At 41.1% G+C, this 24,509-nt stretch overlaps 2 protein-coding genes across 5 annotated transcripts in view; both read left to right on the forward strand.

Moving 5' to 3' along the window:
- The first annotated feature begins 252 nt into the window (after positions 1-252).
- Positions 253-12,012, forward strand: flvcr1 (FLVCR choline and heme transporter 1). The gene is made up of 10 exons (XM_020496561.2): positions 253-1,539; positions 1,722-1,866; positions 3,973-4,113; positions 4,692-4,759; positions 6,975-7,078; positions 7,548-7,658; positions 8,351-8,456; positions 8,950-9,061; positions 9,256-9,323; positions 10,009-12,012. Exons 1-10 carry the CDS (start codon positions 868-870, stop codon positions 10,093-10,095), a joined length of 1,614 nt encoding a protein of 537 aa, XP_020352150.1. The 5' UTR covers positions 253-867; the 3' UTR covers positions 10,096-12,012.
- A 751-nt stretch (positions 12,013-12,763) lies between these two features.
- vash2 (vasohibin 2) overlaps positions 12,764-24,509 on the forward strand; it is a 41,235-nt gene continuing 29,489 nt past the window's right edge. Inside the window, exons 1-5 of one of the 4 annotated variants that reach the window (XM_020496562.2) lie at positions 12,764-13,078; positions 13,284-13,734; positions 19,376-19,464; positions 23,596-23,652; positions 24,191-24,265. In XM_020496562.2, coding sequence (XP_020352151.1) covers positions 13,420-13,734; positions 19,376-19,464; positions 23,596-23,652; positions 24,191-24,265 — 536 coding nt within the window. In that variant the 5' untranslated portion in view covers positions 12,764-13,078; positions 13,284-13,419. Of the gene's footprint in view, positions 13,735-19,375; positions 19,465-23,595; positions 23,653-24,190; positions 24,266-24,509 lie in introns of all 4 variants that reach the window. The other 3 variants (XM_020496563.2, XM_020496564.2, XM_031837212.1) reach the window with 3 other exon arrangements.

Consider the following 24,509-nt stretch of genomic DNA (forward strand, 5'->3'; position numbering starts at 1 on the left):
ACCTGAGAATTTCGCGCAACAATGCAAACTGTGACAACGTGGAAGTGTAGTGATGTAGGCCTACGTGTGCCAGTGCATCTTGAAACGTATTTAATCGTGGTAAATCTGAGGACGAATTGAAGATCCGCATTTTCAAAAACATAATGAATAAAAGTGTAAATTCACCTCCCATCTACAAATGTAAGGTCTACAATTAGCAGAGAAAATTGATTTGTTAGGCCTATGTCATTGAGGTGGATGATTTTATTACACATTTTATGCATAGATTGTCTCAATCGTTTGTTTTTTTCAGTGCGAGTATCCTACCGTACAGTGTATGCTAGGCAGGTATATTAGGTTAATCTAAGATTAGGATTAGGGAGAGATAATGAGGAGACCATGTGTCACTAATGAACACATACACCTTTGAACAACCTCAACTATATTAAGGAAATTATCCAGTTTATTTGAATGCATAAAGAGGCCGGTGAGCACTTCTTCCAATCACATGTCCCGGACTGGTTGGGGATAATAACCGCCATAGCCCTCCAAATCAGGTATTTTGATTGGTCGGAGTCATCATCCGAAGGCCTCTATATTTGAGTTGTCTGATGTAAATGCGCCCTGCCTTACAGTACTCTCCACTCCCATGCACTGAACAAAAGCGGCACGGGCATACTAGGCTACAGCAGGACTATGCGAAAGAAGGCGTTTATGAGAGCGAATATAGATAGATAGCCTACAATATTTTAAAATGACTTATTCATAAAACGGTGTGAATAGTTGTATTATCTACTAACTGAATGTTGGATCTGCCCTATTTTGTGTAAACGTGCTTCCTGACTTTAGGGTATAGGCTATAGCGATAGGCGACGTTGGCGCAGCATCATGGTAGCTGGCGAGTTGGTACAGGAGCATCTGCGACGTGACAACGCACCTGACGAAATAGACATCTCATGCAAGCGCTCGGTGCATAACGGGGCAGTCCCAATAGGGGACCAGTACACCGATCTAACGAATGGATCGGCACATCTGACAGAACTGGACTCAAAGGCTTTGGAACAAGAGATCCCTCCAGATGAGAAGCAGGCTATGCTTCCTGGAGAGGAAACATGTATCGAAACGAAACTCTATTGGAGAAGATTCTCCGTTTTAGCTGTGTTCAGCTTTTACTCCCTCGTCAACGCATTTCAATGGATCCAGTACAGCATCATCACCAACATTTTTACCCACTTCTACAATGTATCCAGCGACAAGATCGACTGGCTGTCAATTGTATACATGGTCGCGTATGTGCCTTTGATCTTCCCGGCAACATGGTTACTGGATAAAAAAGGCCTGAAACTGACAGCCCTTATGGGCGCGGGTTTGAACTGCGTCGGTGCGTGGGTGAAATGCGCCAGCGTCCGGCCAGATCTGTTCGGGGTGACAATGACTGGACAGATAATATGTTCTATAGCCCAAGTATTCATCCTCGGGCTGCCCTCTAAGATTGCATCAGTGTGGTTTGGCCCGAAGGAGGTGTCTACTGCATGTGCCACTGCCGTGCTGGGTAACCAGGTACGTGTGTGTTGAGTCATGATATGGGTGGCACCTATTGAATCCTTTAGCCTAATCATATTGTAACTGTAGGCCTGCATGCTTATGATGTACATGTTTATGCTGCTGTGTAAAAATAACCATGTATTTCTGTATTTTGATGGAATATGTGACATTGATGTATTTGTCTGATCCCCTTCTAGCTGGGCACTGCCATTGGCTTCCTGCTTCCACCTGTCCTAGTCCCCAACACTGTGGAAGACATAGAGCTGATGGGACACAACATCAGCGTTATGTTCTATTGGACAGCTGTAGTCTCCACTGCTCTCTTCATCTTGACTGTAATTGGTAAGTAAGTTGACACAAGCCTCATCATGCCATCTGGAATAGTGTTGTGCAGAAATGGATCCGATGGATAGCACATCATTTAGTCCAGGGCTCTCCAACCCTGTTCCTGGACAGCTACCGTCCTGTGGCTTTTCATCCCTAATAATTAGCTGGTTATTATTATTATTATTAACTAGCTTATCAACCAGCTATAATGATAAGCTAGTTACAGCTGGGGTTGGAGCAAAAATCTACAGGAGGGTAGCTCTCCAGGAACAGGGTTGGAGAGCCCTGATTTAGTCACTGTAGAAACTAACTCCATAGGTCCAGACAACTGCATTTACAATGCCTCCAGAAAGTATTCATACCCCTTGACTTATTCCACGTCTCTGATGATTTGTTGAAAAGCGGCCAGACAAAAGTACAAAGGTCTTTTATAGCCAAGATCCACCCCCTAGTCGACATATCAAACCACAGATGTTTTGAATGGGTCACAGGGTGAGACTTTTTAAATGAGAAAGGAGTGTCCTGTAGCCAGATAGAATTCGCTATAAATTAGCGTTCATCTTGGTCCCTAAGACGAGGTTCCAATCTCGTTCCTGGTACTTCATAGCACAAAAACACCAACTCATCCAATGGCATAAATCAATTGTCAACTCCAGATACTTCCATCTCAAGTAAAACCCCTTCTTGACCCCACTCCTGGACAAGCTCACTGAGGGGAGTGAGCCTCTAGGTCATACACTAACCCAGGATAAGTGCAACATCAGAGATGACATACAATGGTTCCAGACACTACCACACACATCCCCCAATGCCAAACGAGGGAGTGACTGGTGCACAGACATTGTGGAGACAAGTAATTTGTTCCCCATTAATCACACCATCCCTTCACATGGTTTAAGAATAGGTAAAGACACATTCACATATGAAGACAATGTTCCCTCCTGTCCTCCTCCATTTCTGATATTCTGCATAGCACCAAGGACATGTAAAAGACAAGCCTGACCTCTCCCCTCTCTGGGCCCCAGGTGACTGAGCCCCAGCTGAGGGAAGAAATGCAACTGCCAACACCAGAGTCCGAAGGGATACATTCTAACAACAAGTATATCACATAAGTATATTATGCAGATAAGACATCTTAATTATCTATGTTACACAACTAATTCTGATTCTTCCACCACACAACCTATTTCTCGATCTCCCGGACGACATTACTAGCCTTTTCCCTGCCTGTACTGTTGCCTTTTTGGACCCCCTGTGTTTGACCTTCTGCCTGCCCCTGGACCCAGCCACCTGCCTCCTCCTGTGGTCCTTTTATTCATTTCTAAAATGTTCTACATACAAAATTACACTTTCACATTATGGGGTATTGTGTGTAGAACAGTGACACAAAAATATAAATGTAATCAATTTAAATTCAGGCTGTAACACAACAAAATGTGGAAAAATTCAAGGGGTGTGAACACTTTCTGAAGGCACTGTAGATGTTCTATAGGCTACACATTCCATACAACTATGCAAATATACCACAGTAAATCTAACCCAGTATCACAGATTATTGTGAAATAGACACAAATTACTTATTGGACATTTTTGACAGGCACAAGAAAATGTGTAATTTTCTGTGTGCAGTACAACATTTTGTAACCAGTGAATTTCAATCACAGATAAAGACAGTAGGTTACTTAAGACAGAAATGATAGGAAGGAGGTTGGTCATTGAGGATGGGTGGGCATATAATGCGAACGTCTAGCAACGTCTTAGCCGAGCTATAACGTTAGCCCTCTAGTTAATGTTAGCCACCTAGCTAGCCTAGCTAAAGTTAGCCACAACAAATTGTAATTGGTTTAATATACACGAATGCCTTATGAAGAAAGAAATACACACAAAATGCACTGTGAAGAAAATTGTGTAATACACACAAAGTGTGCCTGTCACGAATTTCGAGTAAGTAATTTGTGTTTATTTCACAATAAGCTGTGATAGTGTTTTGCAAAATCAGGAATGAGTCATTGCAGTCATAAGCTACTGAGTGCATTTGAAGCAAGAAACAAACACTTCACCATTATGTTGTAAAGCTGTACATACAGCGTGTTAGTGTTGACTATGTCTTTTCTCTCCTAGTCATGAAAGACAGACCCTCACTACCTCCCAGCCAAGCTCAGGCGGTCCTACCTGACTGTGCTCCTGAAGACTACTCCTACAGACAGTCCATAATCAACCTGTTCAAGAACAAACCTTTCATCCTACTGCTCATCAGTTATGGTGAGACACCAGACCTTTCATAATCTTACCTTATGTTGTTACTACACTTACTATAACCATGTTATTACCACTGTAACATAAAGCTACCTTAAAGTTATGGTGAGACACCTGACTAATTGCCAGGTCTGTGCTTTAGCAAACTCATCTGTTGGGTTTGTTGTCATGCCAAACGTGTTCTTCCATGACAAGTAAAGTTAGAGGAGTTGGCCGAAGCACATACAGATCTGGGGCCAGGCCAGTTATCCTGAGTGCGGACCAAAGTCTCTTGTTATTGCATTCTGTTCATTCACTGATTGTTTGCTGGGGGATATTTGTTCCATTATGAGATCCATCTGTCTTTAACCCCATACAAGGCAGATGAGATCTGTCCTTTAATCCCATGCACCCCAAGGCAGACTGACTGCCCAGTGCTCAGTCCAGTTACATATGTTTCTTGGATTTGACCTCCAGAGAGTTTCTTTTGTTGGTGTTCAGTAATTTTCATGGTTTTATGTGTACTACATAAATTCTTGGAATTGATATCACTATGTCGGGATGAAACATTGAAATAAATCATTCCCCCCCCCATTTTCTTTTAGGTATCATGACTGGTTCTTTCTACTCTGTGTCAACACTTCTCAATCAGATGATTATGGCTTGTTACAAGGTAAGTGGAGTGCAAAAGATGCATGTTTCAATGACTGAAAATTAAGATGATTTGCTAAGTTGATTTACTACATGCATAGCTAGATCAAACACAAGCTCTTGAACAGGACAGTAGTAAAGACTTAAGGGAAAAGGCTTTCTCTATAAACAGATGGAGTTAAATGAGAGCAGAAACCATGACAGGGCACGAATCTATTGTCTCCCACTTTGAAGTTCATTATCCGCTTTTTCCATAAATCCCGGAACTGTACCCCCTAAACCGATTCACCGTGTACAGTACAAGTCAAAAGTTTGGACACACCTACTCATTCTAGGGTTTTTCTTTATTTTTACTATTTTCTACATTGTAGAATAATAGTAGAGACATCAAAACTATGAAATAACACATATGGAATCAAAAAAGGTTTAAACAAATCTAAATATATATTATATTTGAGATTCTTCAAAGTAGCCACCCTTTGCCTTGATGACATCTTTGCACACACTTGGCATTCTCTCAACCAGTTTCATTAGGTAGTTACCTGGAATGCATTTCAATTAACAGGTGTGCCATGTTAAAAGTACATTTGTGGAATTTCTTTCCTTCTAAATGCATTTGAGCCAATCAGGTGTGTTGTGACAAGGTAAGGGTGGTATACAGAAGATAGACGTATTTGTTAAAAGACCATGTCCATATTATGGCAAGAACAGCTAAAATAAGCAAAGAGAAACACAAGTCCATCATTACTTTAAGACATGAGGTCAATCTGGAAAATTACAAGAACTTTGAAAGTTTCTTCAAGTGCAGTCGCAAAAACCATCAAGAGTTATGATGAAACTGTCTCTCATGAGGACTGCCACATGAAAGGAGGATCCAGAGTTACCTCTGCTGCAGAGGATAAGTTCATTAGAGTTACTAGCCTCAGAAAATTGCAGCCCAAATAAATACTTCACAGAGTTCAAGTAACAGACACATCTCGACATCAACTGTTCAGAGGAGACTGCATGAATCAGGCCTTCATGGTCGAATTGCTGCAAAGAAACCACTACTGAAAGACACCAATAAGAAAAATAATCTTGCTTGGGCAAAGAAACATGAGCACTGGACATTAGACCGGTGGAAATCTATCCTTTGGTCTGATGAGACCGAATGTAAGATTTTTGGTTCCAACCACTGTGTCTTTATGATATTCAGAGTAGGTGAACAGATGATCTTCACATGTGGGGTTCCCACTAAGAAGCATGGAGGAGGAGGTGTGATGGTGTGGGGGTGCTTTGCTGGTGACACAGTGATTTATTTAGAATTGTAGGCACACTTAAACAGCATGCCTACCACAGCATTCTGCAGCGATACACCATCCCATCTGGTTTGCAGTTAGTGGGACTATCATTTGTTTTTCAACAGGACAATGACCCAACACACATCCAGGCTGTGTAAGGGCTATTTGACCAAGAAGGAGAGTGATGGAGTGCTGCATGAGATGCCCTGGCTTCCACAATCACCCGACCTCAGTGGTTTGGGATGAGTTGGAGTGAAGGAAAAGCAGCCAACAAGTCGGCATATGTGGGAACTCCTTCAAGACTGTTGGAAAAGCATTCGAGGTGAAGTTGGTTGAGAGAATTCCAAGAGTGTGCAAAGCTGTAATCAAAGCAAAGGGTGGCTACTCTGTATACCACCCCTACCTTGTCACAACACAACTGATTGGCTCAAATGAATTAAGAAGGAAAGAAATTCCACAAATGTACTTTTAACAAGGCACACCTGTTAATTGAAATGCATTCTAGGTGACTACCTCATGAAGCTGGTTGAGAGAATGCCAAGAGTGTGCAAAGCTGTCATCAAGGCAAAGGGTGGCTACTTTGAAGAATCTCAAATATAGAATATATTTTGATTTGTTTAACACTTTTTTTGGTTACTGCATGATTCCATATGTGTTCATAGTTTTGATGTCTTCACTATTATTCTACAAAGTAGAAAATAGTTTTAAAAAATTAAAGAAAACCCTTGAATGGTACTGTATGTACCATTTATACATGCATCATACATGCATCATACATGCATCATACATGCATCATACATGCATCATACATGCATCCAGACCATATTGTGTCCTCATGAGCCTCAAGTTTTAACTAAATGCTCTTAGCCATGGGTCTTCATGTGAATATGATAGTGTGGCACATGTCCCTTGAAAAGCCTGCTTTACCCTACACTAACATTAAACTCCTCACCCCAGAACCAGGAACTGAATGCAGGCAGGATTGGTCTCACCCTTGTGGTGGCTGGAATGGTGGGCTCCATCATCTGTGGACTGTGGCTGGATCACACCAAAACCTACAAGTAGGTACTGTCCCCAAGCACAACTGCCAATGACATGAATCACTACATCATTTGTTGACACAGTCATGAATCTATGTTGCACATGATGCAATCTTGAGCTACAGAAGGCAGTTACGGTGTATGTCTATTTAAATTGGTAGAGTTATTTCTGGAAACTTTGTGCACTGTGGTAGCAGTTTTTCAGACAGATTCTGCTGTTACTAGAAAGGGAAGTTCTGTAAAAACACAAACTCTGACGTTTATGAGTTTTAACTCACCCTTTAGATATGCAGCCTACGGGACATTCCAAGAATTATGTCCTGCCAGTTCAGACCATAATAATGCAGGTTTGTAGTAAATTGCTCTTAATGCATTTAGGGAATTCCCTGCCCATGGTACCTCCCTATTGCCTCTTTAGTTGTGAAACTCTCGGTATTGAATGTATCCACTTGTATTTACATAAATGTTCTGTCCTGTGATTGTTCTTCAGAATGACCACTTTGATGGTCTACATCCTGTCCTTCATTGGTATGCTGGTGTTCACCTTCACTCTGGACCTCAACAATATCTACCTGGTGTTCTTCACTGCCGGCGTGCTGGGGTAAGGCTGGAGACAACCCCTCTGTTGGAACTAGATTTTTAAAAAGACTGTCTAGCATCATCATTGAGAGACACTTCTCATTTGTGTAACTGACATCTTTGTAACCGGAAAGGATCCTGTAGCCACAAAGGAAATGGTTTCCTATCAGATTGTAAAGAATTTATTGAAATGATAATTATGAAGTAAAATAGTTATGATAGCCCATGTTGCACATTTTGTCTACATGACAAGGTAGTGAACAGTAGGGTGTCATTCAGGACATTTCAAATGCAAGCCTCTTATCTTATTTTCCATGCCATGGTCTAATGACCTTTTGGACATCAGCTTCTCGTTCTCTTGTATGCTCTGAGGGTAAACAGTCACTCATGCAATGTCTCTATTATTTATGTATTGTTCAGGGGTGGACTGGAACCAGAAATCTGCCCTGGCATTTCTAACACATCGGCCCATTTTATTCCTTGGGGCCCCCATTATTAGCCAGATAATGATACTTTTGTGCAAAAAAACCTAAGCTGGACAGGCCCACTGGGCTAAAAATGGACCAGCCCATCTGGCATTTTCCTGAAGTACCATATGGCCAGAACGGGCCTGGTTATGTTCAAAAATGATAAACGTCAAGGGCATCAAGATAAAGCAGTGTGTTTTCCCTGAGGGCAGGCATGGTTCACTGATATGATATTGTTATTCTGTAGGTTCTTCATGACTGGTTACCTGCCGCTTGGCTTTGAATTTGGGGTTGAAATTACGTATCCTGAATCGGAAGGGACATCTTCTGGTCTTCTTAATGCATTTGCACAGGTACCACAGTATGTGTCCTCCCCTCAACACTGTATTATGTAATATTTGCCTACCCCCACAAAGTCTGCATAGTACATTTACTTTCTATTCTAGCTCTTCATAAAATGATTTAGCTTCTTTGCCAAGTGGGCGTCTGAGAAGTTTTTTGTTTGGTGATCTGTTTTATTAGTCACCATAAATTTGTATATACGCTCTTGGGGGAAAAAGGTGCTATCTAAAACCAATAATGGTTCTGTCTATATGGCTGTCCATATAGAAAAACCCTTTTAAGAACCCTTTTTGGTTCCAGGTAGAACTCTTTTGGGTTTTGTGTAGAACCTTTTCCACAGAAGGTTCTACATGTAACCCAAAATAGTTGTACTTGGGACCAAAAATGGTTCTCCTATGAGGACAGCTGAAGAATCCTTTTGGAACTCTTTTTTTCTAAGAGTTTACCCTTGAGGCACTACAGGTGTATAGTGTGTTGCTCACCTATGTCTCCTTCCTCCCTCAGATCTTTGGGATTATTTTCACATTGATCCAGGGAAGACTAACAACAGACTACAACCCCCTGGCTGGGAACCTGTTCCTCTGTGTCTGGATCTTCCTGGGCATCTTTCTCACAGGTTGGTTGGCTCTCTGATCTGTTCTGATCTGTTCTGTGGAGTGTGGGGGTCTTCCATATGATCCACTTTCTGCTATGAAAACTGATACAGGCTGATAAAATACAATGCAATACTATGTAGGCTACACCACAATGTTGTATGTTTATATCTTTTTTGATGAGGCTCTGTTAATTACTTTCACTTGTTTATTTCAGCCTTAATAAAATCAGAACTGAAAAGAAACAACGTCAATATGGGCACGAACCACAGAAATCTTCAAGCAGTAAGTCCCATTCTGTCCATTTACCTAAGAGAGATTTTCTATTTTCCTGTTCTTTCTCCTGAAAGGTCAGCCTCCTCTTAATCACTTTTCCTTGAAAGACGCAGATGTTAGGTCACTCGTCCGTTTGTTCTTTCACATTGACAGCCATTGTGAAAGCTGTCTCGTATCTCATGAGATACCAACATCAAGGGCCGGGCAAACCTCAAAAGACAGAAAAGTCCTGCTGTGTCTCAGCCACTGACCTCTCTGCTGGGCTCATCTAATGTGAATTTTTATCATGTCGAGAGCTGCGTGCTGGGCAATGCAAATGAATCCTTTAATACATTTGTTTTCCATGGATTTTTTGGAATAGTCTTCAGGCAGTCACTAGACAAAAGATGTATAGTAGATGTATAGTAGTAGTCATGTTCCATATCTATTGAAAAGATGTATAGTTTTATAGTTCCCAGGAGCATTGCTGACGTCAGTATAGGGCATCTGAAAAGTTGTGCTGTAGGATGTTGTTATGGGATACTAGAATACCATTTGGCACTGTGATTATGTACCCCACTATGTTGGTTTAATATACAGCTATTGGCTTATAACATTGTTACAACTAGTTACTTCAGTGATGAGAAGACTCTTTGTCTCATGAAAGGAGAATAGAATACTTTAATTAAAGATATATTTCTCTCTGCTGTCTTAGGTCCCTACCGAGTGCCCTTCAGACAAGCCAACCAATGGCGTCAAGATGGAAACTTCAGTCAGCTTTTCCCACGAGACCTCACTTTAATCCAAAAAGGACAGGGGGGTCAGGTCACTCAACACTACTGAACATTTCAGAGGCCTACAACACATTCAACAACATTTCCTGAGGTTACTTGAAATCTCCTTTTCTTTGGATTGTAAACTGTAATGTGTTATAATGTTTGTACTGTAGTGGTTTTAGCCAAGCCATGATTTGTTTATACATAGGTAAACTATAAGCACCTAAATACACCTTTTAACTTCCAATAGTCCTCTCCTTCTTTTGCTTGATGAACCACTTCTGTCTCTACAATTGTCATCATCGCTGGTTCATAAAGTGCTGCTTATTTAAACTTATTTCTAGGCATTATACAAAACCAAAAGGGAAATATAATGTAGGATCTCTGACCTGCCTTAGCCTGTGAGGAAGAACATTGTTGTCATTATGGTGATGCTATTATTGTGACGCTGCATTATTTGCATGACAATGCAGTTTAACAGTGTCAGTTTTGTTCTCTATAACATGTCAGCCATTCATACAAATATGGACCAAATATGACGCACTAAGATGCACAATGCATATGACAAATGTGCAACATGCACAATCTACTTTTCGGTGTATTACTTACATGCATGCTTTTGAAAGTGTTCAAATGTTGACAACTTTGTTGAATACATGGCACAGTTAACAGTTCTGCCGAGATAGGTAGCTAATGGTATAGCAGCGCCACCCAGAGGGATTTTGTGGAAATACTAAGAAAGCTGTGTGGATGATGAAGCACAAACAGGAGTGATAATGACTGCAGCGTTACAATTAAAATAGCTCCAAACCTTCACAGTGGATTATATAGCTCAAACTGTGGCTATAAAGACTATGCGCAGTAGGTGGTCTAGTGGTTAGAGTGTTGGGACGGTCACTCCCACCTTCAAATCCCCGAATTGACAAGGTGAAAATATGTTGTTCTGCTCCTGAGCAAGGAAGTTAATCCTCGGGTGCCGAAAATGTGGATTTTGATCAAGGCAGCCCCCGCACCTCTTTGATTCATAGGGGTTGGGTTAAAAGCAGAAGATACATTTCAATTGAATACATTCAGTTGGACAACTGTCTAGGTATTCCCCAGTACATCTCTAAACCGCTATATTTAGGCTCCTGTTTTTCCTTTGTTTTAACGGGAATAAGTAATATCATTCCATCAATAATCAGAAGATCCAACCCATAGGCGTTTCTGCTATCTCAAAAACAATTTACTGTTTTTAAATGGTTGCTTCCTGCAGGATATGTCCAAATTAGTGCTTATAATTATTCATATTTGCGTATCAAAACTAATGTTATTATTTAGCTTCTTATGACCGTAGATTTTTTTATTTATTTGGTTGACAGATGTATTCCTCTCTTTTCTAGATTTGTATGTAGTTCTGAATAATGATGAAATAACATTCGAATATGGACATTCATAACATTTCCTTGCTTTTTTTTCTCGAAATTTGATAGTTCACTATACCAATTTAGTTATTTGTTTCATTTATTTATTCATCTTTATTTCAATGTATTGCATTTACCAAGACCACTGAACTGAATCATTGTTCCCAACTGAAAATGAGTACATCCGGACCTTGAACTATACTTACCTATTGTTCAATACAACATATGGCTTTGACACACCACTGTCTAAAGTCTCGACAGCCTGATTTATAATTTCGCACAGTAATCCACAGTATAGTCAATGCCAACACTGTTACAATACAGCTGCTATAGAATGTGTCTGCTAGACAATCCCTTCAAGGTGCCCCAGATTGTACTGTAAAAATGTGGTTTTAGTTTTGCCTCTGTAGTTTGTCTTTGGGCTTTTCTCGGTGGTAAGGAGTCGCATGTGTACTTGCTTATCTGCAGATAATGTACTGTGGCAATCAAAACATAAAACACAGAGTGTAAACAATACAATAAAATGGTTTTTAGCTCAGCTACTATAGTCAGTGGATGTTGTAAGTCTGTATATGTTTTATTAATTGTAGTCATGAGGTGTCACAGAAGACTTTTAGCTAATGACCTAGATATTGTAACAATAGTGCCCTCAAATACATTTTCATAAGCATATAGTGTATTATAATAATGTTTTTGTGACAGTATCCTAAGTGAATGAAATGCTAGCATTTAGGTTATCCCAATACTGGAAAACGTGTAGAGAAAGTTAGACCAATAAGGTTGGAATATGGGTTTGTCTAACATTGTCCAGAAGAGGGCATATTTGGCAAACTAACCTGTTACTGGAGTGCTTATTTTCATATTTCTAAATGAGTAACCTTGATATCCCACTTTTGCAATTTGATAAATACATTAAATTGATTTGTCCTCTGCATTAATAATTTGGCCCTTGATACCTTGATAATCTTGGACAATATGTAAACATGTACATTGCTTGCTGAAACAAGCCAATATAATTTTTTAAATAGCCACTGACCATTTCACGTCAGACACCACTTGTTAAATTGAATCGGGTGAAGATGTTACATTGTTTACTGTTATAATAACAGTATAATTAAAAAAATATTGACCTAGACAATACCGGGCGTTGAGAAAAAATAATTAATTTGTTGCAAATTTCACTTGTTGACGCCCTCATCCGCAATCACCACCAATCACAGCAAGGGACTCCTTCCTTATTTGCTATGGCTACTTAAATCCGCTTCTCTTTGTTGGTACAGCCAATGAAATCATTCAGAACACGGCTGGCTGCCGGGGTTACGATAGGCAGAATAACATAGTGAAATCATTCATCCCAAAATATTAACCATGTGATGGAGGATTAAATTACCAAAGAGGAGTTTTCATCATGAGGACGAAGCTTTCGAATAGACAGCCTACTCGATATTGGGGAAATATGTAGTAGACTACGAACGGAACGGAATGCATAGCAGAGGTCAGCTGTGGGAGTCAGTCGCCCCCGCAGTTTTCTGAGCAAAGGATGAAGTTACAGAGGAGGAAGCCAAACGGTGAATATTCCACTACGGGCAACTAGCAAACTACATTGGTATGAATGGTCCACACACAATGCGGTATTTTATACGGCTATGCTTTGGGGTTTGAATTCATGCTAGCCTATATCTTTCAGACTTTTTAATGGCTAAAGATGATGTTTAGCTAAATATATGAAATGCATATTTTTTCTGGTGCATTTCTACCTATAAAGCTTCACACGTGCCCCCCAAAATAATTTCGTTAATATGTGATTTCAGTATCCTTTATATGGATGTACGGGAGTGGATATTGGTACAGCAACATGTTTGTTATAGCAAACCTGGGTTATTGACAAAGGCTAAGTAAATCATCACGGGCTGCCATCTGCCAGGACCCCCACTTTTGAATTGAACAATGACTGGACCCAACGCCACTAGCACTAGTTCACCTGCAGCTAAAATGGGGAGGCACCGATCCAAAAGCACCAGTGGCAGTACGTACTGCATCTCGAGCCCAGGTGCTGAATCTGCCTCCCTTAGCACCCCCAACAACGCTGGACGTTCTTCGGGAGAGGAAGAGGAGAAAGATGGGGGGGTGCTATTTTACGTGAACAGAACTGGTTTTCCCATTGACGGTGTTACTTGGGAGAGGATGTGGACTCATGTGGCCAAAGTACACCCTGATGGACAAGACATTAGCAAGATAAGGAATGCTGCATACCTTCCTAAAGTAAGTATAGCCTTAAAGCCAGACAAATAAGCAGTTATATTGATATAAAAACCCGGGAAATTACCATGTTATAACCAACAGACATATGCTTCATATTGCAATTCAACAGACATAATTAGAAATTGGATCTATGCAAAGAATCCATCAACAACTGTTGACAGGACAATAGCAGGATGAGTTAAAATTCCTCCTGAAAGTCTTCTCTTTCCTAATTATGCTGACGAGGAATGAAGAATGAATTTAAGGCATGCAGACTATTTCAGCCTGCCCCTGGCCTCCAACAGGACACTACATTGTCTCTGAGTAATTTCATCAGAGGCCAGATATAACTGGGACCGAAATGTCACCAAGCGGGGACCAGTGTTGAGAGCCTTTCCCTTGCTGTCATTGGTGGGACTGGGACTGGGCTGAGAAAGGAGACTCTGGAGCATCACTAATTGGTACACTGGAAATTAGTACATGTGATGGCAAAGCCCAAGTTCATAGCACACTGTAGGCAATATAAATAGCAGAGCATATGACAATGCACACAGGAATCTTTGTATTTGCCTCAGACTGTGACCTTTCTTGATGCTGCCTCTGTACTAGTTATTGGAATTATGACCAGAGGCTGCTTTAGTGTTGTATAGTATCACCAAGGGACAGTGACACTTTCTTTTATGTTCAGGGTGTCTTATCAACTACCTTTTGGCAGTCCACAATAGCAGTCTTTAGCTGAAAAACCTGTAGGCCTGCTCAGTGCTGTGGGATTTCACGCATGTCATATCATACCGATGTCCACCACACTGCCTTAATTGGGGCAGCAGGTAGCCTAGTGGTTAGAGTGTTGGGCCGGTAACTGAAAGGTTGCTGGACTAAATCTCCGAGCTGACAAGGTAAAAATATGTTGTTCTGCCCCTGAACAAGGCAGTTAACCCACTGTCCCCCGGTAGGCTGTCATTGTAAATAACAATTTGTTCTTAACTGACTTACCTGGTTAAATAAAAAATAAAAAACACTATTTATAGACTACAGCTAAGTGAATAGGAGACTGTAGTTGTATTCCACATTGCTACGCCATACTACACTGAACAAAAATATTAACGCAACAATTTCAAAGATTTTACTGAGTTACAATTCACATAAGGAATTTAGTCAATTCAAATAAACATATTAGGCCCTAATCTATGGATTTCACATGACTGGGAATACAGATATACATTTTTTGGTCAGAGATACTTAAAAAAAAAGTAGGGGTGTGGATCAGAAAACCAGTCAGTATCTGGTGTGACCACCATTAGCCTCATGCAGTGCGACATCTCCTTCAGATAGAGTTGATCAGACTGTTGATTGTTGCCTGTGGAATGTTGTCACTCCTCTTCTGGCTGTGTGAAGTTGCTGGATATTGGTGGGAACTGGAACATGCGGTCGTACACGTCGATCCAGAGCATCCCAAACATGCTCAATGGGTGACATGTCTGAGTATGCAGGCCATGGATTAACTGGGACATTTTCAGCTTCCAGGATTTGTGTACAGATCCTTGCACCATGGGGCCGTGCATTATCATGCTGAAACACGATGTAATGGCGGTGGATGAATGACACGACAATGGGCGTCTGGATCTCGTCATGTTGATTTTCAATGAAATAGCCATCGATAAAATACAATTGTGTTCGTTGTCTGTAGCTTATGCCTACCCATACCATAACCCAACTGCCACCATGGGGCACACTGTTCACAACATTGACATCAAAAAACCATCTCACTCACACAACGTCATTCATGTTGTCTACCATCTGCCCGGTACAGTTGAAACCGTGATTCATCCGTGAAGAGCACACTTCTCCAGCGTGCCAGTGGCCACCGAAGGTGAGCATTTTCCCACTGAAGTCGGTTACGATGCCAAACTGCCAGTCAAGACCCTGGCGAGGACAACGTGCACGCAGATGAGCTGCCCTGAGACGGTTTCTGACAGTTTGTGCAGAAATTCTTCAGTTGTGCAAACCCACAGTTTCATCAGCTGTCTGGGTGGCTGGTCATAGATGATCCTGCAGGTGAAGAAGCTGGATGTGGAGGTCCTGGGCTCGCATTGTTACACGTGGTCTGCAGTTGTGAGGTAGGTTGGACGTACTGCCAAATTTATATTTTATTTCAGCTCATGAAACATGGGACCAAGACTTTACATGTTGCGTTAATATTTTTGTTCAGTATATTAGTCTGTAACCCAAAACTGTTTTGAGAAACACAAATGGCCTGAAAAGTGTGAAAGGAGAGTGGAGTCATTAATATCCCAGAAGTAACAGTGAACCCTGCCTGACCAGTCTGTGATCTCGACGTGCAGGTTTTTGGCTAGCTACCTCATTAAGGAGATTGGGCAGAGTTACAGCAAGGCAGCTCAGGGACAATCTCAAATCCAGGGCCAGCGTCTGGGTGACTGTGTGGAGGAATGAGCATTGCAGTGCTGTCTGTGGAGCTCACATGTATTCATATAGAGCTATAGGCTACAGAGAGAAACCTGTGAAATCTCAAGCTGCATCTTCCTGCTGCACTGAATGCAAACTAACACACTCTGAGGAGTTGTGATCAAAGTGTGTCTCGTGATCCATTCATTGCATCCATTCATCTTGCATTAAGAAAAGGATAGGATTTAAATGATTTTGTCATTCATTGTTTTGTAAATTTGGTTCCAGTGTCCCATCCAAATGGCATGTTGGTAAGAACTTAGCAGATTTGACTCTCCTGAAATGCTGTATTCCTCTGTTATTCTCTATTGATGTTGTCAGGAATGGTAACACCACTGCTTGAGCTTTGTGCCTGTCCTTTGCCCTGACTATTTGAAGGGGTTGGTTGTGAGTGAACTAATCCACCATCTGGGATTTGAGTCTAGGATAATCTTTATCACCTAATTGTTTCCATAAAGCTTTGTACAGGAAACTAAACTGGCTTTCAGACCAAAGCCTTCCTTTCTGTTTCAAACGTACATTATACACACCTCACTCTTACCAAAAAACAGGCTTCTGGAAAACAGTTGAGGCAAATCTTTGGCCGATTTGATGCAAATTTGCAGAAAGCTCTTATAACTAAATATAGCAAAACTTTGCGGCAACTTGTGAATTTCTGGCAAACGATTCTGGGAAACTTGTGGCGAACATTCTACTGTGTGCTGCAAATTTGTTGCAAAATTAGATCAGGTTTTTTGTTACTTTGTGTGTTAACAACATTGAAAGGTATTTTCTACAAACACCAAATCACATTGCATCACCACAGGATTTGGTTAGAACTGAACTGATCTCCAAACGTGGTGCTACTGTATGAAGAATCATTTTTATTCTAATTTTTATTTAACCTTTATTTAACTAGGCAAATCAGTTAAGAACAAATTCTTATTTACAATGACGGCCTACCAAAAGGCAAAAAGCCTCCTGCTGGGACCGGGGCTGGGATTAAAAATACATTTCATAAAAATATAGGACAAAACACACATCATGACAAGAGAGACAACACAACATTACATAAAGAGAGGTATTTGTTTTTGTTGCATTCCTATGGGAGAAGGTTCAAGCTAATGTTTTCTGGTAACTGTAAATAAGTAGTTACACAGGCTCTGCTTACATGCACACCACATGAAAACCGCAAGCTATCATGCTCTAAAGATAGTCTCTGACCAATGCCCAACTGTCTTCTGGAGAGAGACAAATGACCAGGGTGTTTGGTGCTGCAGTCACATCTTGGCTGTCTCTCTCAAGTTTCACTGATGTGCCCTGGGGATGTAAAGTTAGATTAGATCCACCGCACAGGGGGGCAGGTCGCCCTTTTCACCCACAGAAGACCTCTCTAAAGCTGGGGAAAAGATTCAGAAGGGGTGAGGGACAGCTGGACGGAAAGGGAAAAAGTCCCTCTTTGAACGATCTTTTAATTCCTGCAAGTCCACCTATACAGTACAGCTACAGACAGACCATGAATTGTCAGCCTCAACCTTGCTCAGTGAGTTCGCCAGGTGTTATTACTATCCAACTTACTGCAGTGCTGAGGCTGAAATTCAATCTACTTTCAAAGCTTGTGCCACTGCCACAAGCTTTCCATATCCCTCTGCGTGATTGTCCCCCTTTTATAAAAACCTCTTTCACACCGTATAATGAGGAATAAAGATGTGAATCACACACTCGTTCGTTCAGCTCCAGTAGTTCTCTGAGCTTCGCAAGGCGCCCTGCTCTTCTCCAGGGGGAAGGAGAGAAAGAGGAGAAGGATGACAGCTAATTACACAGGGTGATTTGGGACTGTGTGTTGCACTCAACTAAACACTCTAAACAGTAACACTGTGTCTAAATAACTAAATCAATGTTTTCATGTTCTATTAATTATCAATGAAGTGTTATTACATTTCTATAAGTGGTGTGGTAGGCTACACTTTGAGAAAATGGCTGATCCCAAGACACTACGAGGTCCCTTCCTCAGTTAGCACTCATCCTCTCATCCCTCTCTATGCTGTGGAGAGAGAGAGAGATAAAGAGAGGGAAAGGAGAAAGGAATCACCCCATATTTCTTCCCTGACCCAGCAGAATTCTGTTCTATTCCAGGCTCTCAGAAATTGAGATAGGTTTGGCGGGGCGATTGTTTGAGGGATTGCCACTGACTGCTGAATATTCCATAAATTTTTCTGCTTTTCATTTCACTTGCACAGCTTGAATGTGATGCTTTTAAAATGGGCCTGTGTGCGGCAGGTAACCTAGTGGTTAAGAGCATTGGGGAAGTAACCAAAAGGTTGCTGTTTCACATCCCAAGCCGACTAGGTGGAAAATCTGTCAATGTGCCCTTGAGCAAGGAACTCAACCCTAATTGCTCCTGTAAGTCTCTCTGCATAAAAGGGTGTCTACTAAGAGAGTTTCGCCCTATCCTTTAGGGGTAGAGTGCTGATGAAGGAAAAACCTAATCTTATTTTCATCTCACCTTGATTGGTTTGGGGTTTCTCTTTTCCTCTCCACCCCTGCCACAAAAAAATATACACATTTGCTATCTCTCACTCTCTCTTTGCTTGTCAGCCCTTTGATCCAGTGGCCGTATTGACTCAGATACCACAGAAACCTGATTGGTAGGATCAGTGTGTATGTGTGTGTGCCATTGACTCACTAGAGAAATAGACCAAAAAAGGACTACCTAGAAAGCCTAATACCCTGGAAAGGAAATGTATTGACTCTGGATTGAGGGCATGGTACTCGCTCATTAGTTTGATCTATCACCTCAGGCTTTGCAAATATAACGTAGTAGAGTTGTGTGACTGAGCCAGAGGGCTAAACTGTTTGTCTTGAGCATGAGACCAGACTCTTCAGATAAGCTAATTCTAGCTCTTGCTAAGAGAAACAACCCAAAGGAAATGACATGGCTTTATGTCTATTGTGTCCCCTGGCCTCCTTCCTGTACACACACATACACACACACCACATATACAGTACATGTGTTTTTCTGGTTCTGACTGAGTCAATGAATGTACAATAAAAAGGAAGCCAACCATTTTATGAGCCAAATTCTAGGACATGTCAGAGGAAGCACAGTATTAGTCATAGCAGCTGTTTTACAGTTTCTCCCAAGACCTTCAATATTGCCACATGTTTATGTATCCACCACCAAGATAAACTCTAACAGTCTTTTTTTGTCAACCTACAGCACCCTGTGCCATCGGTCCCCAACTTCAAGCCCACCATGTCTGTCCCTGATTGGCTGCTGGCCATCCAGAACTATATGAAGACACTGCAGTATCCTTTCCCTGCCGAGCCCGCAACCTGCCACCAACCCTCCCTTCCACCCCTCTCTCATCCCCTGTTCACAAAACACAATGACCTCAGAGTCATATGAAACATACTGTACGTAGTTCTGAGCACCTCCAAGATGTATGATACCTACTAATGGTCTAGTTACTTTAGACAGAAACAAAAGTAGGGAAGTTAGTCGGGGAAGATGGGTGGGTGTAATCTGTGACCATCTAGTAATCCAAAGGTTGGGGACAACTGTAGTATTTTAGCTAAGCCTTAACCCTTATGCTAAACTTAACCCAATTCACCTAACCTTTGTCGTTTTAGTTCTCATAACCTTTGTCGTTAGTTCGCCTAAGCACCAACATAAATTCTCTCCGTAATTCTCCTCTGTTGTTATGATACAACAAGCAACCTGGTCACAGACAAAGATGTATAAAGCTATACGCCCTCCAGGATGTAAGTTAAACCATCCAACTCGTATGCTGTTGTATGACCGGATAAGGTGTATGAAACTATACATTCTCTAATTTGTATGATATTGTATGACCGCAATACCATTCATCATTTAACATAACATACTAATTGGAGTGTCACAGATTTACATACAGAATAATACGAATTGTCCTGAGACCACGTTGCACCTGTTAGCACACATTGTCCTCCTATAGTTCATTACAGATTCATGTGCACCGCTGCTCTTTTCACACTGTTTTAATTCACACTGGAGCCCTGGGGGGGTTGTACTGTATGCATGCAGTGTGTTAGCTAGCTAACACTTTCAAGGTTTTCAGATGGGCTTAATTTGTTGTCATTATAGCCAGGGGAGTGCAGTTGCACCAACTGCCATAACAACTGCCATAACAACAGAGGCTCCCTGGGTCTGTAAACAATGTCACAGTACCTTTAATGCCCATAGTAAATATGATCCAAGATGCACCACTGTGGGGTCAAGAAGAGGGTCAGCACTTTACAAAAAAACATCTGCTGCCTCTCTTAAAATGTTTTTTTTTAAACCAATTAACTGTCAACTCTGTTAACTAGAGTAGACACAATCAGGTGGAGCTTGGACATAGTCTTCAAATTCATTTCAGTTCATCTTGACACACATCAGTGAGGAAATACATAAACTAATTAGGTCTTCAAGGTACAGTTACATTTCTCTCAAACATTGATAGCCTACATTACATGAACCTGATCTCAGAAACGTCCACCATTCCCCTCTCATCCACACTTATATAATCTTCCAGACCCCTATAAAGGCCCCTTAGGGAGCAGTCGAAATGTGCACAATTGTTACCCGGAGGAAAATGGGGGAAGGTCATGCTTTTTCAATTTCAGTCCAGGGGAGGGTTATGTCATTTGTATTTGATTAAATGTCATATTGCTCAGGGTTGGAGAATGAGTTGCTTATTGTAGTATCTCGATGTGTGCCCGATGATGCCCCTCATCCCTGATTCTCTGCTGGGCGCGCAATATCAAGTGCATCTAGTGTGGTCTCAATAAAATGATCCATAGCCTATACTGTAGACCTAGGCTGTATGAAGAGCATGCTCGGAGAAGCACAAGGCAAAGTAATATTTGAAGAAAATATACTTCCTTCCTGAGTTTTTGCGCTCATGGAATTGTGTATATAAAACCGGGCTGCACTGCATTACTTACACACTGCAATAGATAGGCTATCCTAATCAGAAGCCCTGACCTGCCCTGCTCTTGCTGAGGTAAACCCTTTTGTGCTGCCTAACCAATGACTGTGCTGTGTACGGTGGCACTTTAGGAGGCGAGTCAAAGGCTTCTTCAGATTTTATATATATATATATATATATATATATATATATATACAGTTGAAGTCAGAAGTTTACATACACTTAGGTTGGAGTCATTAAAACTTGTTTTTCAACCACTCCACAAATCGGTAAGGACATCTACTTTGTGCATGACACAAGTTATTTTTCCAACAATTGTTTACAGACAGATTATTTCACTTATAATTCACTGTATCACAATTCCAGTGGGTCAGAAGTTTACATACACAAAGTTGAATGTGCCTTTAAACAGCTTGGAAAATTTCAGAAAATGATGTCATGGCTTTAGAAGCTTCTGATAGGCTAATTGTTATAGTCTGAGTCAATTGGAGCTGTACCTGAAGGTACCACATTCATCTATACATACAATAGTACGCAAGTATAAACACCATGGGACCACGCAGCCATCATACCGCTCAGGAAGGAGATCCGTTCTGTTTCCTAGAGATGAACGTACTTTGGTGCGAAAAGTGCAAATCAATCCCAGAACAACAGCAAAGGACCTTGTGAAGAAGCTGGAGGAAACAGGTATAAAAGTATCTATATCCACGGTAAAACAAGTCCTATATCGACATAACCTGAAATACCACTCAGCAAGGAAGAAGCCACTGCTCCAAAATCGCCATAAAAAAGCCAGACTACGGTTTGCAACTGCACATGGGGACAAAGATCGTACCTTTTGGATAAATGTCCTCTAGTTGGATGAAATACAAATTGAACTCTTTGGCCATAATGACCATTGTTATGTTTGGAGGAAAAGGGGAGGCTTGCAAGCCAAAGAACAACATCCCAACCGTGAAGCACAGGGGTGGCAGCATCATGTTGTGGGGGTGCTTCGCTGCAGGAGGGACTGGTGCACTTCACAAAATAGATGAAATCATGAAGGAAAATGATGTGGATATATTTAAGCAACATCTCAAGACATCAGTCAGGAAGTTAAAGCTCGGTCGCAAATGGGTCTTCCAAATGGACAATGACCCCAAGCATACTTCCAAAGTTGGGGCAAAATGGCTTAAGGACAACAAAGTCAAGGTATTGGAGCTGTCACGTTCGTCATAACGAGGAGACCAAGGTGCAGCATGAGATGAATACATTCTTCTTTATTTAAACGAAGACCACTAAACAAACTAACAAAACAACCATGACGCTATAAACACAAGTGCTGACAAGCAACTACACATAGACATAACAACCCACAAAATAACCAAGGAATATGGCTACCTAAATATGGTTCCCAATCAGAGACAATGATAAACTGCTGCCTTTGATTGAGAACCAATCTAGGCAAACATAGACATATAAACACCTAGACTAGAAAAACCCCTAGACATACAAAAGCTAAACAAACCACCCTTGTCACACCCTGACCTAACCAAATAATAAAGAAAACAAAGATAACTAAGGTCAGGGCGTGACAGGAGTGGCCATCATAAAGCCCTGACCTCAATCTTATAGAACATTTGTGGGCAGAACTGAAAAAGTGTGTGCGAGCAAGGAGGCCTACAAACCTGCGTCAGTTACACCAGAAGGAGGAATGGGCCAAAATTCACCCAACTTATTGTGGGAAGCTTGTGGAAGGCTACCCGAAACGTTTGACGCAAGGTAAACAATATAAAGGCAATGCTACCAAATACTAATTGAGTGTATGTAAACTTCTGACCCACTGGGAATGTGATGAAAGAATTAAAAGCTGAAATAAATCATTCTCTCTACTATTATTCTGACATTTCACATTCTTAAAATAAAGTGGTGATCCTATCTGACCTAAGACAGGGAATCTTTACTAGGATTAAATGTCAGGAATTATGTGAAACTGAGTTTAAATGTATTTGGCTAAGGTGTATGTAAACTTCCGACTTCAACTGTATGTTTTTGTGCGCGCGGACTAGGCCTCCTGATTTCCTGTTCAGTTTCAGAAGGAGAGCGCGAAGATGAGGAGGACCAGAGGTAAGCTTGCTGCTGCTATAATTGATTTTAATAAGAACGATATGTTTAGTTGCCCATAATAAAGCTATTTAGTAGAGTTATTGACCTCACAAAAAAGCCATATTCGAGTAATTCATTTAAACAGTCTTCATTTTAATTTTACTTTAGGCTACTGACAACAAAAGGGCTTTGTGTTGGAGTTAGTGTCTGTTCTCTACTATCCACTTTCTGTTTTAAATATTATTTTGGGTATAATGGAGGGTCACCTGTTTTTTTTTCATGCATTCAGGGAGGGTTGGGTAAAAATATATTTCACTGAAGGGAGGGCCATCCATTTTAATTTCAGAGGTTCTCCAGGTATCCCTCATTATAAATAACGTGCATTCCCTTAACTGTCTGTTAGATACAATCACACAGGAACTCAGTTCTTTGAGATAAGGAAAACTAGACCATTGTGTGGGTAAGTGAGGCTGTGAGGCCATTTCTGTGTTTTTTTTCCATTGGCTTGTCTTTGTGTGTCTTTACTGTCTGCTACCGTTACTTTACAGAGCCAGGAGAGAGGTCCCACTACTCTGGGAATGCACACGTGTCTGTATTTATTTTCTTTTTATTGAACCTTTATTTAACTAAGCAAGTCAGTTAAGAGCAAATTCTTATTTACAATGGCGGCCTACCCCCCTGTAGAAGAATATAGGCCAGTTCAGATGTTGTAAATAGCCGTCCTCTGTCTGTGTTCTTCACCCTGAGTACACATGCTAGGTGCATGTACTGCAAAAACAACTAGAACATTTGACATTTTATAGAAAATAAGTAAAAGGGGTCATTGTATTTAGAAGATGGTGCTTTCATTAATGTGCTTGGCTTGTACTTGACACTATTTGTTTGTTGTAATCCTGTATGATGAGATTATACCATTGTGACACTTTCTGCATAAAGCACCGAAGAGGACTTGGTATGAAACAATAGTATTCACAACAATCATCTCTGTTCCCTTTTAGGTTGATGGAGACTGCGAGGGAAATGATCAGGGAATCTCTTCCAATCAAATGCCTTGAAGCTGTCATCCTTGGAATGTATCCTTTCATCGTCTGTAGGCACAGTCAGAGATACACATTAACCAGTGGGAGTTGGAGCCGATCTGTTTCAGGTCACGATGTGCCCGATGAAACTCTTGAAATCAATGAGATATGTAGTCTAATGTTCCCGCTTAGGCTCAATAAGGCTCACAGATTTCCCTGTTGCTAGGAAACAAGAGTCTAAAAGTTCAAAGCATGTAGTCAGACAGGCAGAGCAAAGTTTCTGCAGTGTCTCACACAT

This window comes from Oncorhynchus kisutch, linkage group LG12, assembly GCF_002021735.2.
Source record: "Oncorhynchus kisutch isolate 150728-3 linkage group LG12, Okis_V2, whole genome shotgun sequence".
Classification (NCBI taxonomy): domain Eukaryota; kingdom Metazoa; phylum Chordata; class Actinopteri; order Salmoniformes; family Salmonidae; genus Oncorhynchus; species Oncorhynchus kisutch.